The sequence below is a fragment of the Hyalella azteca genome, unplaced genomic scaffold (genome assembly GCF_000764305.2).
Source record: "Hyalella azteca isolate HAZT.00-mixed unplaced genomic scaffold, Hazt_2.0.2 contig2234, whole genome shotgun sequence".
NCBI lineage: Eukaryota > Metazoa > Arthropoda > Malacostraca > Amphipoda > Hyalellidae > Hyalella > Hyalella azteca.
In genome coordinates, this window is record NW_025932517.1 from 216,989 (window position 1) to 233,072 (window position 16,084).

The 16,084-nt window shown below is 37.9% G+C and overlaps 1 protein-coding gene across 1 annotated transcript; it reads right to left on the reverse strand.

The window, feature by feature from the left end:
• Positions 1–12,634: 12,634 nt before the first annotated feature.
• On the reverse strand, positions 12,635–13,192 carry LOC108675670 (leucine-rich repeat extensin-like protein 5). The gene has a single exon (XM_018163698.2). The coding sequence runs from the start codon at positions 13,190–13,192 to the stop codon at positions 12,635–12,637; it is 558 nt and encodes a 185-aa protein (XP_018019187.2).
• Positions 13,193–16,084: the final 2,892 nt, after the last annotated feature.

A 16,084-nucleotide genomic window follows, 5' to 3' on the forward strand; every position in this document is an offset into this window, starting at 1 on the left:
AGAACATATTTTTGATGCCGCAGTGCGTGTGTACGTGTGATGTCGAAAAGCGCCTGTTTGATGCCTAAGAGCTTGTGTTTGAAGTAGAAATGTATGTATTATGCATTTATGCTTATGAGTGATTGCTAGATATTAAAAAGGTTTCGTTACCATCTATTGAGCATTTCTCATAAACTGATACCGATATCGTTCCTGCTATGCAAATATTACTACAGTATGGTATCTATAAGATTTCTTCTCGACTCATGGTCGTTACAACTGCTGCCGTTGTTATCCTATATTTACCATTCATATATTGAGTCCGCGCCGTTTGCCGCTAATTTTATTATCATCAGTACTGTCGAGATTTTATTAACTCGCTAGTAATGCCTCTATTAACCTAGCGACTGATACTCTATTCGCTATTGCTGTTTATATTAGAGCCCTGTTTCTATTACTATTTTGTTCTAACAAATTTGGTTCCGTAATTAATCAATTACTTTGTGCTACTTAAATTTACATTTTTGTGTAATTTGAATTTTTATTCACACAAATTAGTATATCATTGTATTTGTTACTTGTATCTTAGATCATTCCGCGTTTGAATTAAAATTGTTTATTCACTTGCATAACAAGTAAGCTGCTCGAATTGAGTAGTCTGACCTCGATCCAAATTAATTGCAAATATTTCCATTTACTTCGTGCGTTATCGTCAACACAATACGCTACGACGCCGAGTGTATAGGTTTCCTGTGTTATACTAACACTTCGTACCTTACATGCCTCATGAATTATTGACGGAGGCTTAGTATGATCTCTTATTTTTGGATACGATGTGGACATCATCTGTTTCTCACCTGGCTTATTGAGTGACGAGAAAATGCATCTTTACCTATGATACCAAGAAAGTTATTGATTTTTTATTAATAAAAAATTCATTTTTCAAACCAAATTGACTCAGTAGCTTGTGATGAGATAAAAACACAAAATTTCTCAATTGATACATGTTGGTTTCGGTTAATTTGGATGATAAGACTTGAATGTAAATACTCGTATTTCATCAAATTATCAGAATTTTTCATAAGCATCTTCAAGCAAAACCTGACGAGTAAAAAATAAAATAATTATCATACATGAATCGATAATTGTGGATAGCATTAAGATTAGAGATTGAATCATCGCATATATTTTATGTCATGGAATCTTCCCGTAAATACAGTGTCTGCATAATGTTCGTTAGCGGTCCGAATTTGTAACGTACTAACGACCAAATCAAACTTTATTATACGTATTAATTTTACCTCAAAACTGTTTTGGGCGGTGATGAATGTCTATTATTTAATTAAATAATTAATTATTCACTTAGTGTGGCATAAACTGCTGGGCCGAGCAGCGGCTGCTATTGCTGGCTGCTGACGTTCACGACTGAGCAGCTTCGACCAAACAAACGTGCGGTCGGATTTGCTCGACAAACAGCGGCTCGAGCGCAAACACATCGCCGGTCACTAACACCAAGAAGTAATGGACATCTATTGTAACGAATGAACTTAGTATTTACACCGCCCACTCGCTCTGCTGGTTCACAGCTGCTTGCAATGATCTTGAATATTAGAGTGAACCCTTCAAACTGGTCCGGAGGCTCTGTTATCATCTGCATGTGTTCGAAACATATGCTTTGTTTTTAGAACATTTCCGGACATTTTCATCGAACTAACCTGTAAACTCAATTTATATTTGTTGCACGAGTTAGTCTATAGTTCTACGAGGACATCTTGAGGGCAATTTCAAGTCATTGGAAGCTCCAGCGGCGCACGCGGCAGGAAAATAAAGTACGTTACTGCAGAAAGTTGCGCCTCTTACCTGCAAAAGAAGCTCTCAAGAGTCCTCGGCCCAAACTTCACTAATAAAATGTAGCTGCTGCTGACAGCTTTCTCGACGAGACATCGATTAAATTTTGCGATCCCGTAAATAACGGCCCTGTTTTATCGGCAAACCTGCAGGGCTTATTTGCCCAACGTTTCTGCTTCATTTCTTTTATTTTTGCCATAAGATTTTTCATTGAGTTCATCGTCTGCCCAGATGACGCTTCCTTTTAAGCGTTACAAACACATTCTTTGTCTATGAAGTGTAAATATTTTTGCAACTTCGTATTTTATTTGCGCTTGCAATTAGTAGTGCGCTTATCGATATCGTGGACGTGGCCTATGTTATAACTGACCTCACTGGAGTAGAAAATGATAAATTTTAATGCACTGGTTAATGATTTGTCTTAATTTGAATAATTTCTTTCCGTATTTTCTAATTTTTTGATTGAAAATGTTCTCCCCAGGTAAAAATTTTTTGTTCCAACATACTTGTTTGGTCTTATTTTGTATCGAAAATTTGTCATCTTACTATATATTTCAATGAAAATCAAGTGAAACAAATGACGGATGAATCAGTTGCTTAAATTAAAAGTCTATATTTAATTATTTATATTTAGATAATATTTTTTATATCTGTTTTTGGTCCGAAAAAAAATTGAATGTGAATCTTTCATTAGTATAAATAACTATTATCAGGATGCTGAACAAAATGAATTAAATTGTCCATTTTATTCTTTTTCAGAAATCTGCTATATATGAACTCTCGCAGATGGAATACTAATATTTGTCAACATTTATGTTAAGTACAATAAAGTGTACAAAAATTACTTCGATATAGAGCCATTTTTTGTAAGTTTCAGGGAGTATTTTCCTGCGTATTCACTCTATTCCAGTCGTACACTATCAATGGTCGTACATTCCTGATAAAATTGACATTTTAACATGACTGTAACTGTCATGGTGCCGTCATCTAGAGCCTATAGAAATTCTAAAAAATGTTACTGCTAAAAATTTACCGATGAAAATTTGTGGTCACTAGAATAGTTTCAGTTCAGCTGCAACGATCTAGCTCTCAAATTTTATTTGGTTATCAAGTAATTAGAGCTGATCTGATTGTATTTTAATGGTGTCATGGTAGCTAAAAATCAATATTTAGGTATTCGTGTCTAGTTGCTAGTCATACCTTTTCCCATGTCCAGATTTCCTTGATACTCTATTATATGTCAAGATTGATTCCGTGTCAGCTTGCAGCTCACGTGTGGCTCATAGTCAGCCATTGATCAACCGATGGTCAGCCACTGATCAACCGATGGTCAGCTACTGATCAACCGATGGTCAGCTACTGATCAACCGATAGTCAGCTACTGATCAAAAAATATAGTCAGCCACTGATCAACCGCGATATGGTCAGCCACTGATCAACCGATGGTCAGCCACTGATCAACCGATGGTCAGCCACTGATCAACCGATGGTCAGCCACTGATCAACCGATGGTCAGCTACTGATCAACCGATGGTCAGCTACTGATCAAAAAATATAGTCAGCCACTGATCAACCGCGATATGGTCAGCCACTGATCAGCCACTGATCAACTGCCACTGATCAACAGCCACTGATCATCCGTCTCAAATTTATCAATAAGGGTAGCATGTTACGCGCCATCTTTCTTCATATATTGTCGCTCTCGGCGTGCCTGAAACAACGACTTTCTGATGACTTCCATATTTTTGGATGGTCGCCAAGAAGGCATGACGTGCAGTTTTCACGCCTCCTGACTTTTCAGTCCGTCCCACAAAAGGTATGGAAAATGACACCGGGCCCTGAAGCCGTGAACTTCCATGGGTCTTGAGATTGCCGTGGAATTATTTTTGTTATGGGCTGAAGTTATCAAGATTGGATATCTTGTCGCTTCACTGGACTCATAAATTGAGTGTTCCGCCTGTTTTCAGTTGCTCAATAATTCGCTTCATTTGCTCGAGTAAATTGAACTAGAAGATCACAGTTCGCTTCATACAATATTTTTAGATTGTTATTTATTACTTAATTTTATCTCTTAGTCAATAGGTATGAATAATTTTTTACGTTTTCTTATTTAATCGTATTCCTCTGAGCTTCGCCAGATATAAAGCACTTTTTGGAAATCAATCTCATCGCAAAATGAAATTATTCGTATTTATTGATTTCGTGTGAAGAAACTATCGTTGACTTTGAAATAATATGCCTAACACTATTTTTTTCAACCAAAGTTCTAATAAATAGCCGAAGTTCTAACACTATCTTCTCGGCTTGCCATTAGAAAGATGCGCTCTCCAGGTCATCGAGTTTTCTAAATTGTCAATAACCCAAGTTGAGTTAACTCATTTCGGACGAACGTTCATTTTTCTTTGCGGTGCCAATTCCAAGTTTGCCGGTAATCTTCATTCTTTCGCAACGTCATATCCGCCTCGTCATTGCTGAACAAGATGCGCCCTTTGGCGTCGTCGAATTAATTGAAACAATTTGTTCGCAAGTTGAAAACCACGTCTGACTTCTTAATCTGTCCGGCCTCGAGCATCACATTCTATGCATCTGCAACGCCCGTTATTCTTCTTGTCAAAACCCTATCATTTTGAATGCATTCAAAAAATTGCAATCTCTTTCATGCAGTGGGCGAAATTATATCGGATTGAAATATTTCGACGTATGATCTACGCACTCGAAGTGGTGGTAAAATTTATTCATGAAATTTTGGCGGGACGTTTCGTGTTAAACAACTGCTTTGAAAATTTTCAAACTCAACACTTGACAATCTTTCTATACATTTGTATACAGTCAAATTGCATTATTCATCTCTTATATACATTGGGTGTTTGTAACCTTTTTAAATCTTTCCTTTTTACTTTTTTAATCACACGCTGGACCTGCGACATTTGTTCCATGATTCATTATTTGGTCTATTGTTGCTATGGCACAGTAGCGCGGCAGGCACGCTCCTGTTACAGGCTATAAGTGCCACATGATTGCATGACTCGGCACATTCTGACGCTACTGTTCTGCCGAGACCAAAGTCACTTACCTCCGAAGCTACGCAGTCTCGAGGCTTGTTTTTTCCACTGGATGCATACTGTGCATTGAATTTACTTAATTAAATTTAAATGTATCTCTTACAGATGCTCATTATGTTTCATTAATTTTCTATCCTTATAACACTTTTCTCTTTGAAGTAAAATATCGTTCTTTATAACTTTTTATAACAATCATAATTTTATTCGTTTTATTTTTTATTTGTTGTGATAGAAGCACGAATAATTGCTTATAATTGAATAAGCACGTGTATTCTATGTTCGAAAATTTAGTAAGATATGCTTGAAAAATTGTCTTAAACAAATGATTAAGCCACAATTTTAAGAATTTCCCACAGAGTAAAGCTAAGCTCTATATGTCCTTTAATTAGTCGCTAAATGAGCGAGTGCACGGCATGACGGATTGCATTTATATCCTTTTGTAGTCAGCATCACATTCAAGTGCAGGAAAAACGTTATTTTCTTTATAAGAAAAAATATGACGTGTCTTAATCTTGAAACTTAATTTTTTAGCACGTTTAATCATTAGTATTTATTTTTACAACTGATATCAAGATTAAAAAAGGAGCAGTTTTTGATGTAACGCAAGTTAATTTCTTACATCGATGAACATTTTTATTTTACATGCTTGTTCTCCATTATAACGACTTTTGTTGATGTGTTCATTTGCATAACGCTTTTCACAAGGTGCACAACTTTTTTCACAACCCACGCCATGGTGCACAACTTTGTGTATGTAAGCCAGTTGCAGATTCAACGCATGGTTTTTCTATTGTGCAGAGGTCGCACTGGGACCATTAATCTCCTTCAAAGTATTGTCCAGACTCACATCACCGGCTCGGCCTGTAAGTGCCTTCGTGGCCGCTGGGATCCCGAGACACGCTTGGGATCATCGCTGCTGCTGATGCCTGCGTGCCTGTGTCTCTCTTTCTTCGTTTTAGATAACTTAAAGATCGATTTCGTTTTCGATTACCTAATGATCAATATTCATGTACTTATTCTTCGAAATATGTCTTTTGATTTTCGCACGGCTATATATAAAACATCACTGTTCGCATTTAATTTGAACACAGCCCATGGACGATTACAAGGAGCTCGACTTTCTACACATTTTTATTTTCGATCGACTTTAATTCAATTTTTTTCTGGAAAACTTCAAAACTTACTATGTACTCAAATGTTACTTCGTTTGTTTTCTTTTTTTCCATTTCTCAACGGTTTGCTGACATTAAGTTTATTTTTCGAAATCTCGAATATAGATTCCTTTAACAACGGTAAAATGCACATATAAAGTCATTTCGTATTATTTGATATAAATTAGAACGAGGACCTGCACATCAACAGTTCGACAGTACAAATTTCTTTTTTGCAAAGATTGTGCAAGAATATTTGGCAAAAGCCTCTATTCGGTGGAAAGTGTTGTGTAATTTTTTTATATCAATCTTCATCCTCTTTGTCAACTGGCAATTTCCAGTTTTTGTCGAAATGCATTCATGTCTGCACTGGCGATTATAGCTTTAATTATTATTCCAAGTAGGCATATCGTGAGTATTTCATATGACGATGTCCCATATTTCTGAGGTATATTAACCTCTCATGATGCTCGATCTTAAAATCCTAAAAATGTGAAATTTGAAATTTCGTGTCTCCTGTCTCATATCCAGCAGCCCATCTACCGACTTTACTCCGTATTATCGTCGTCGTAATATATTCCCCGTAGTTTCCCAATACTGCATGTTCCCGTTATATTCCATCCATTTCTCGGCTATGTCTCATATGCCAGCTGAAAATTCTACCCATAATGAGACTAGGCGTGTGATTCAATTACAAGCCGTCACTCACACAGATCACCTAGATCTCCAGATTTGCCTTTTAATTGAACACGACAGGTTTTAGGTCTTACTTAATTCCCCTCATTAATGAGCAGTGGACTTTTTGCAGCGTAGAGAGGGCTCGAAATTTCCTGTAGCTTTATTGACTAATGTTGCACTGCCTCTTTCGTTACGAATTTACCTTAAATTATTATTAAATATCATTATTTGTATCTGCATATTTTTAATGTATATTCACTCATACTCCTGAAAATATAATGCATCTAGTTTGTTTGTTCCAAAATCTTGTGTTTAAACTTATGGAAAATTTTTAGCTTATAATTATTTATGCACCCTCATTTGCTGAGGGGGCATATATGCGTGCCCAATGGGAGGGAGGGCTTCTCAAGCGTATATTTTTTCTCGTCAGAACTTCTAAGCGTTGTAGCTCCACCACCGCACTCGTCCTGCCTATACTCAGAAACATAATGGATTATTATGTCCTAATAGTTACACACGTTCTGCAGATAGCACCTACGCGCCTTTTGCCGGGACATACGTAGTATGGATGAACCGTTCAATGGCAAGAAGTGCGTCGCTATTTATATATAGTCTAACGCATTTTTTTAGTGTAGGTTCCCTTTCACTTGTCGTCTCAGACTACCTCTTTCCAATGACCGGCGCACGCTCAAACACAAACTGTATTGTTGGTTCTTTTTATGAGGATATTTTAGATCGTGACCTAATGTGGTAACTTGCCCGCGAAAGTATGCTCTCTATCACCCGACACGTCATCACCTCGTAAGTGTATATGAAGCTCCATGAATTTATTGTCTGGGTTGAGCTGACTTCCACCAATTCGTTTATATTTCTTCGTATCTTTTACTTAGTTGCCGATGAATAATTTTTAGATTTCGGTGTCGGAAACTTTGAGAGTCGCTGGCAAAATTAGTACATATTTCATTACTTCTGCTACTCAACATCCACACATTTCCTCGTTTCATCTCTGTACTCTAGTGGATATTCATCCTGAATGCGAAGCGATCCTACATCATTCATGCTCATTCATTCTTTTTGAGGTTTCACGGGAGGAAATTTTATCATTTTATTCTGTTACCACTTGTAAACTGAAAACCTTAATCAATTACCTGATGAAGGTAATTCCTGCATTACCGCTTAGTAACGGAACATTAATCAATCGCTTGACCAAAGTAATCGTGTTTTTCCCATACATAATTGTTTTCTTTTTGCTGGAGAAGAGTGAGTGTGGTTGTCACTGCATCCGTCCAGTTCCGAGACCAGGGCTACGGCTAGGCGGATTATGTCTCATGACCGAGCGCCTGGGCACTGCTCCGGCTTCCGCTCCCTCTGCTGCATGAGTCGCGGCTCTCTATTTCTTGCTGACATCGCGTCATAAAATCTGCAAACTTAGTAAAGAAAGGAGTAATAAAATCTAGTATACGAGTTAAAAAATATAACTCGGCACTCACCGCAGTGAGTGACAGAGAGCTCATTTTTTCGTCGACGGGTCACGGACGGACAGACGGACAGACGGACGGACATGATGAGCACAATAGCGCCTTTTTTCCATAAATGAGAAAATGCGCTAAAAACTCCGAAAGATACGATGATACTTTACTTACTCAGGTAGCATTAATCATCAGAAAATGTTCCCTATTGCAATTCATTTTTGTAACGTGCACCTAGTTTGAGTGTTCAAAGCAAAACAAAATCGATGTAAACTATAGAATAATAAACCACCAATTCCCATGTTATATTTTTTTTGTTTAATTCATGACGCAGATTCAAGTTTTCCAATTTTTAACTCGACCAAAAATCTACATCTTCACGACACGAAAAACTCGACGGAAACATGAGCCTTATTTGACAGAGCTTCACTCTCGTGGTGGAGCTCATGTCTGTGAAGTAAAATCAGCTTCACCCGGCCGTTCTTATCGCCCAACTTTGCGCCAAAAGTTTCCACTAAAGTTTGGGATTCATAATAGAGCCTCAAGCTCTTTTCTTATTAAGTGCTGACGGAACTTTTACCACTGTTCGCGGACACTTTTAAAGATGGGTCTTTTGCCATTTTAAATCGTAATATCTGGACTTGAACCACAGAATTTTTCACTTTACTGAATATGCGGTGACAAAGAATAATTTCTACTCGAGCTCTTAACATTTTTATTTTGAGTTTACAAACTGGTGATTTGCTCGGTAATGAATAGGCGGCTTCATGGGATTATAATGAATTGCCAGCACGCCCAGATAATAGATGATGCTGCCAAACAAGTTCTTAACATTCCCAACGGAAGTTTGAGAATCTGTTGCTGCCATGTAAATAATTATTTCTAACTTCTTACTTGGAGACCTAGTAAAAGCCTGGTGTGAAAATCGTCCTAATCTCATTTTCTTTTTTATGAGCTTGTAACTAATTAACAAAGTATCGTCAGAAATTCATCGTCTATACTCTATTCTAATTCAGTATAATACGTATAATTATATTCAATACAACTCAATGCAATTTTCGGTTTCAGGTGAGTGTCAGCGTCTGGTTGGTCTCACAGTGCAGTTCTCAACGGCAACGGTAATGTACGTTTTTATGGACAATTTTCCCTATATCTAGAAATTAGCTGGTTAAAGATAATAATAATAATAAATGGCTGTTTAAGTTATTTAAAGACTTATCGATCTCCGCATAAGACTGCTGGAACTCTGGTATAGCTTTGCTTGATAATTCTTTGATGATTTTCCCCTCGAGCGCACTTGAGTTCGCCGGTGTGTGTACAATACTTTTCTAAGAACTTTATGATTGAATAATTTGCCAAGTTATTCATCTTGACCTTTATATTTGTTTCTTCTAAAATATTGGCAGAGCGCGATAGATCACTGACTTACGAGTAGGTATTCAAACAACGTAAACTTTAAGGTACTACCCCTGTGTTACCGGTCTCGTGTGTATGAAGTACGGCTGGCCACTAGAGAATAATTGGACAAAGATATACAGTACTTGATTTACAAGACAAAATGCATTTTTCTCCACACACGCAGCTGCATGGATTCGAAATGTTTCCTGGTCGTTCCTTTCACTATTAACGATGGCGTTTATAGTTACTGAGAATGATGCACTCCCTTCCTTTCATGCGGATTACCTTGCTGGAGAACGGCTTTTCTTATGTATTGAAGCAACAGAAAACCACCGATGTTGCGAAAAAACGCAAAATGTTCTGGCGCTGCTGTATATAGTCATCATATGAAGAGAAGAACCCATAGGTGAATCAAAGATGGCCAACCTTCGGCTTTTACATGACAACTGGAAAAACATTATTGTTCGTAAATGTGGTAAGATATTTTCTTGTATAACATATAATCCCTAACAAATGTTCCCGACTATTCGCTAATTATTAGAAATTTTTCATTGATCTTCTTCTCTTTCGTGAATTCTAAGATTATTGACGCACTATTATTATTCTATTCATCTAAGATTATTGGCGCGCTATTATTATTCTATTCATCTAAGATTATTGACGCGCTATTATTATTCTATTCATCTAAGATTATTGACGCGCTATTATTATTCTATTCATCTAAGATTATAGATACCCATTGGATGTCGGGTGGCCAGCTGCCGATGACGCTTCCGATTGTTTAGTGCTGCTGTTGTTCCGGCAACAGGCGTATCCGATGTGATGGATGAAGCACCGGAATGCAAATTTAGGGCCTTATTCCTTGGACAGAATGAATTTACTACCTTAAAATTATACAAAAATTTATAAGGTTTTCGCATCAGCCCAAGTTACGCTTCTCTCATCCGATGCCTGCAGGTGTCATAAAGAACTTGGTATATGCTAATGGGAACAATTAGGAAATTTTCTTTCATATTCTGATGCTTAAATGTTTCTTTCGTTCATAAGTATCTTTAACTAATTCTGGAACTAAGGAGAAATACTCGCAATGTATTCAATTCGCAGTTTTAAATTTAAAATTCAGCAGGAAATTTGAACCACTTTTTCTCAGGAGTATCTCATCATCACACAATGTATTCAAATTTTTGCGACATTTCTTCTACAGTGACATTAGCCTGACATCTCTGCCACACCGTATCTCCTGTAGCTCCTGCCTCGCGCGTGCCCTCCAGTCTAGGTTTAATTTGTCTGACGCATGATGCATTCGTTGAGCTCGTCTTCTGGACCTGCATGCATACGAAATTTCTGTGAATTAGTATTCCCGTGACATGCGCCCGCCTCATCAATCAGCCTTTGGACCAGAAGGCCTCTCGAGAACATGTTTTCGTCCTCACATTTGAATATTGCAAGTCTCGATGAATTTAAAGGTCACAGCGTCTGGGTTCCTCAAGAGCGTCCTTTCTTACTATGGCTTCTACCTCCGCATGTTATCATGGAACTTTTAAATTACAGTGAGATGTTTTTTTGGATTTCTTGTGTATGATGACTTTATATTTCTCTCTGTCCGTAGTAGAATGAGGAAAAATCAACATACTGGACAAATTAATTTTACTTTTGTCTCTGTACTATTAATAATATTATGAATATCATAGAAAATTGTATGAAATTACTGAAGTATCTTGCACCCTGCATCAATCCTTGCTTAAAAAGTTATTGGGTATAAACTTCTTCTTGTTCATTTACTCCTGAGTATGAATCGTGATGGTTTTAAATTTAAAGCTGCCGACATTCTCCATGCGTAATCTTCATCTCGTTTGCCAGTCAAGTCCTTTAGTTTCCGGCCGTATTTTCCCCTCCTATATACTGCTCTCCCTCGCTGGGTTCTTAGCTGCCTTTTGACTCACCGACTCCGAGACACTAGTCCAAATTTGCTGCCTTGCCAACGCTTTATATCTGCAATGCAAATGAACAGACGGCATCTTGTTATTGCCAGCGAATTTTTCTTCCTCCTGAGTTACAGTAAAAAAAAACACCGCTACATTCCCTCACAGAAGAAATATAGCTCCCCGAAGCACGCGTATAGTTTTCTCATCATTATCTTTGACTCTATGTAAGCTGCAAGCAGTCATTATTTTCCCTAACTCTACAACAGGCGCTGATTTCTTCGACTTGCCGCTCTTTAGTGAGGCGCCAAACACTCCATGCGGACTTTGTTGCCCGAATAAGGGCCAAGCTTTAGCCTGTCCCATCTTTCTTTCTTTCCTGAGCTCTCGGGGTCTCCAGCAGTGGATTGTTCTTTTTTTTACCCTTTTTTACCGTGATTCACTCCTTAGCCTGACGCTGGAGCTGGAGCATTTTTAAAACGAACATTGAAATTTTGCCAACAAGTAGTTGATTTGGTTTCGCTTACTTATCTTAAACGTTGCTTTCATATCTATCTTCAGAATCATTCCGGGTATTACATGAAAATTTTAGTGCTTTCTATTATTGAAATTTAAAGACTCTATGGAAAATGTGTATGCACTACTCATATTTATTGTACCATCACAATACATTTATGCACCATCTCAATTACGATAGAACATCGCCACAAAGCCTGCTGTTGAATATATATGCAGTTGCCTCAACTCGGCGAGAAGCGTGCGCTGCATGCATGTTACCTGCTCATGCGTCGAGCTCAGCGGAAGCAGGAACCGGCGCTGCACGTTATTCCGAACTGTTTTTTCCACCGGGCTGGTGACTGTGCAGCAGGAAACTATTCTGTTACCGCCCCATCGATTCGCGTTCAACCTCCTGTTGAACGCGCGTCTGCTGCTCGCGCGCTCAACGTCCGTGATCAGCGGATGGGCCACGAACTGATCAAGCACTAGGAACACCGCTATTAATTCACTTATGCATCTGTGTTAAGCGCGATAGTAATATCACATAGTTATGTTAGATCAGTATTTATTACATTTCGAAGCAATCACTAAAGATTGCAATTTTACTAGTACGCAGCATGAATTTCCGCTTACGTTGTAAGAAATCTTAAGGTATCGTTAACACACCAGCTGCGGTGGTCCATTTGAGGACTGGGTGCTGTGGGGTTCATTTGAGGACTGGGTGCTGTGGGGTCCATTAGAGGACTGGGTGCTGTGGGGTCCATTAGAGGACTGGATGCTGTGGGGTCCATTAGAGGACTGGGTGCTGTGGGGTCCATTAGAGGACTGGGTGCTGTGGGGTCCATTAGAGGACTGGGTGCTGTGGGGTCCATTAGAGGACTGGGTGCTGTGGGGTCCATTAGAGGACTGGGTGCTGTGGGGTCCATTAGAGGACTGGGTGCTGTGAAGTCCATTAGAGGACTGGGTGCGATGAAGTCCATTAGAGGACTGGGTGCGGTGGGGTCCATTAGAAGACTGGGTGCGGTGGGGTCCATTAGAGGGCTGGGTGCGGTGGGGTCCATTAGAGGACTGGGTGTGGTGGGGTCCATTAGAGGACTGGATGCGATGGGGTCCATTAGAGGACTGGGTGCGGTGAAGTCCATTAGAGGACTGGCAGGTGGGTGGTGCGTGACGTCATCATACGCCATGATGAGTCACGCACGCTGCGTCGGTTACGCCGACGTGCCTTAATACAAATGCATCGATATAATCTATTGATTGCTAACGTGCGAGGTGTTGCTGCTCTGTTATCATGCTCGCTCCATCAACAGCGCTGGCGGCAGTTATTCGGTATTGTGTAATTTCGTAGTTCAACTTGTGTTGATTCAATTTCTTCTTCTACGGCCATGAAACCACGATGAAAGATAACCCGCAATAGTACGTATCGAAAATTCTCTGCGCAAAATTTCTTATGACAATTTTTTAGTTCTACCAGCAATAATAGGCTTTTGCTGAATATGTTAGGTGAGAGGAGAAAACGCATTGTATTTATTGAAAAATTATTGACAGGTAGAAATTTGTAGCATATCAAACCATTCCTTTATTTTTGCTTAAACATTCATTTTTGTAGTTAAATATCCTAACGTAAGAATAAAAATTGAAAAAAGACGTTTAAATATACGTTATATTCGATGTTTACCAATAAACAATTATTGTTATTTATGCTACTTCCCATTCAGTTATGAATAAAAATTTTTAACTGTATTTGTAATTGATAATATAATCCTTAATTCACTTCCCCTCCATCACATTGTAAGTATTTAGCTCGTCAATTGATATATTAATAGATACTATTGATGAGACTTGTTCTAAACGACTTTGATTATTCGTTGTATTCATTTAGAAGGTAATTTACTGAGGATCTGCTTCATTCTTCTACATATAAGATAATTTACTGAGGATCTGCTTCATTCTTCTACATATAAGATAATTTACTGAAGATCTACTTCATTCTTCTACATATAAGATAATTTACTGAGGATCTGCTTCATTCTTCTTCATATAAGATAATTTACTGAAGATCTACTTCATTCTTCTTCATATAAGATAATTTACTGAGGATCTGCTTCATTCTTCTTCATATAAGATAATTTACTGAAGATCTACTTCATTCTTCTTCATATAAGATAATTTACCGAAGATCTGCTTCATTCTTCTTCATATAAGATAATTTACTGAAGATCTGCTTCATTCTTCTTCATATAAGATAATTTACTGAAGATCTACTTCATTCTGTTACATATGAAATAATTTACTGAAGATCTACTTCATTCTTCTACATATAAGATAATTTACTGAAGATCTACTTCATTCTTCTTCATATAAGATAATTTACTGAAGATCTACTACTTCATTCTGTTACATTTGAGATTATTTACTGAATATCTACTTCATTCTGTTACATATGAAATAATTTACTGAAGATCTACTTCATTCTTCTACATATAAGATAATTTATTCAAGATCTGCTTCATTCTGTTACATATGAAATAATTTACTGAAGATCTACTTTATTCTGTTAAATTACCTGGGCGTCTTCATGAACAACCGCGATCCTGATTTGGGTGGCATGAAAAATGAAGCCTTTGAAAGATGATCATGCCTCCCTGGCAGCTGAGCCGCGGTCGCTATCGAACCCAAAATCAGGATCCTGAAGGCATGTCGGATAATTTTTTTCTGTGTATTTTTTCCACTCCGGCATCTTTGCTGAGCGTTGTTTGGCCCTGATCATTAGTAGACTTTTTTGTGGTTCTTCTGCCACTGAATACTGATCACCGCCGGTGTATGTTAGGGCGATAGTCCACCTGAGCTTATTCTTAACAGTTCTTAGCTTTGTTACTAAACTATTCAGCTATAATTTCCTATCATAAACTATTAAAAATATATTACTGATTAGTCAAGTATTTAAGATCGATTGGCTCGAGTCACTAAAACTTCATTTATTAACCGTATCTTCATATTATCCCCTCGATTGATGCAAATTCCTACCATAAATAAAAAAATTCTACGACTACGCAGAAATATCTCTCCAGGTAGTGAACCGAATATGTCGGCATAAACGGTGCTCGTAATATATGCGCTCCGAACGTCATATCTGCAAGCTCTTACTGTTGCAACTCACTCAAACGGAACTACTAACGTATATGTTCCAGGAGATTGATTATGGGCGTCGCCCATCTCTTGCTATTTCTAATTATGTGTCACGTTCCTTCTTCCCTAAAAATGCGTACATGGGAAAGGAGCAAAGGGTTGGGCCGCCGCCCTCGCGCGTGACTCAAGGAGCGAACGAAGGATGAGTGAAGCTTCGAAAATCTGGGCTATCGATCAGAATGTTGGTCGCGAGCTCGAACGGTAGTTGTTGGGTCGTTATGTTCACTTGTTAGTGTCATAATAATGGTTCTTAAATTCGAAATTACTCATGCCTTTGAAATTCTTATTGTGATTTGTGTGATTTTTTTAGCAATTTATCAAATACAATATCACTCAATTTTTTACTCCTCGATTTTTTGCCCGTGAACGTCGACTATTATTTCCTTCCTGACCTCAAAATTCGTCCCAATTTCTCGACAGCGACCAAGTCCTTCACTTGTGGTAACATTGTAATGAACCAACTTTATTTATTTGTTCATTGCAATGATGCTGGCGCAATGGGAATCAACTTCTCGTCGGACCTCTTTGCCCAGCTTAATTATAATTAACTATGATTCCAAATGCTGAACTACTTCATGAATTATCTTCAGTGAATCATGCATCTTCGATGGCTTTATAATCGTTTCTTTGTGAATGTTTTGATCAACGATGTGGAAGAATGTCAATTCCAACATTTTGCGAATTAACTTCAATAACATTTTGTGAAATTAATTAACTGAGTAATACTGTTTATAAAAAATTACTTTCTTAATTTTTTCTATTAAAAATGCTGAGATGCTGCTTAAAGTTCATATATTCCGTGCCGTTTTCCATTCTAGTGGAAAAATAATGTTTGAAACAACTAAATCTGTTTAAACTTTACCAGTTCAGTTTGTTAGTTTATAGTCTCC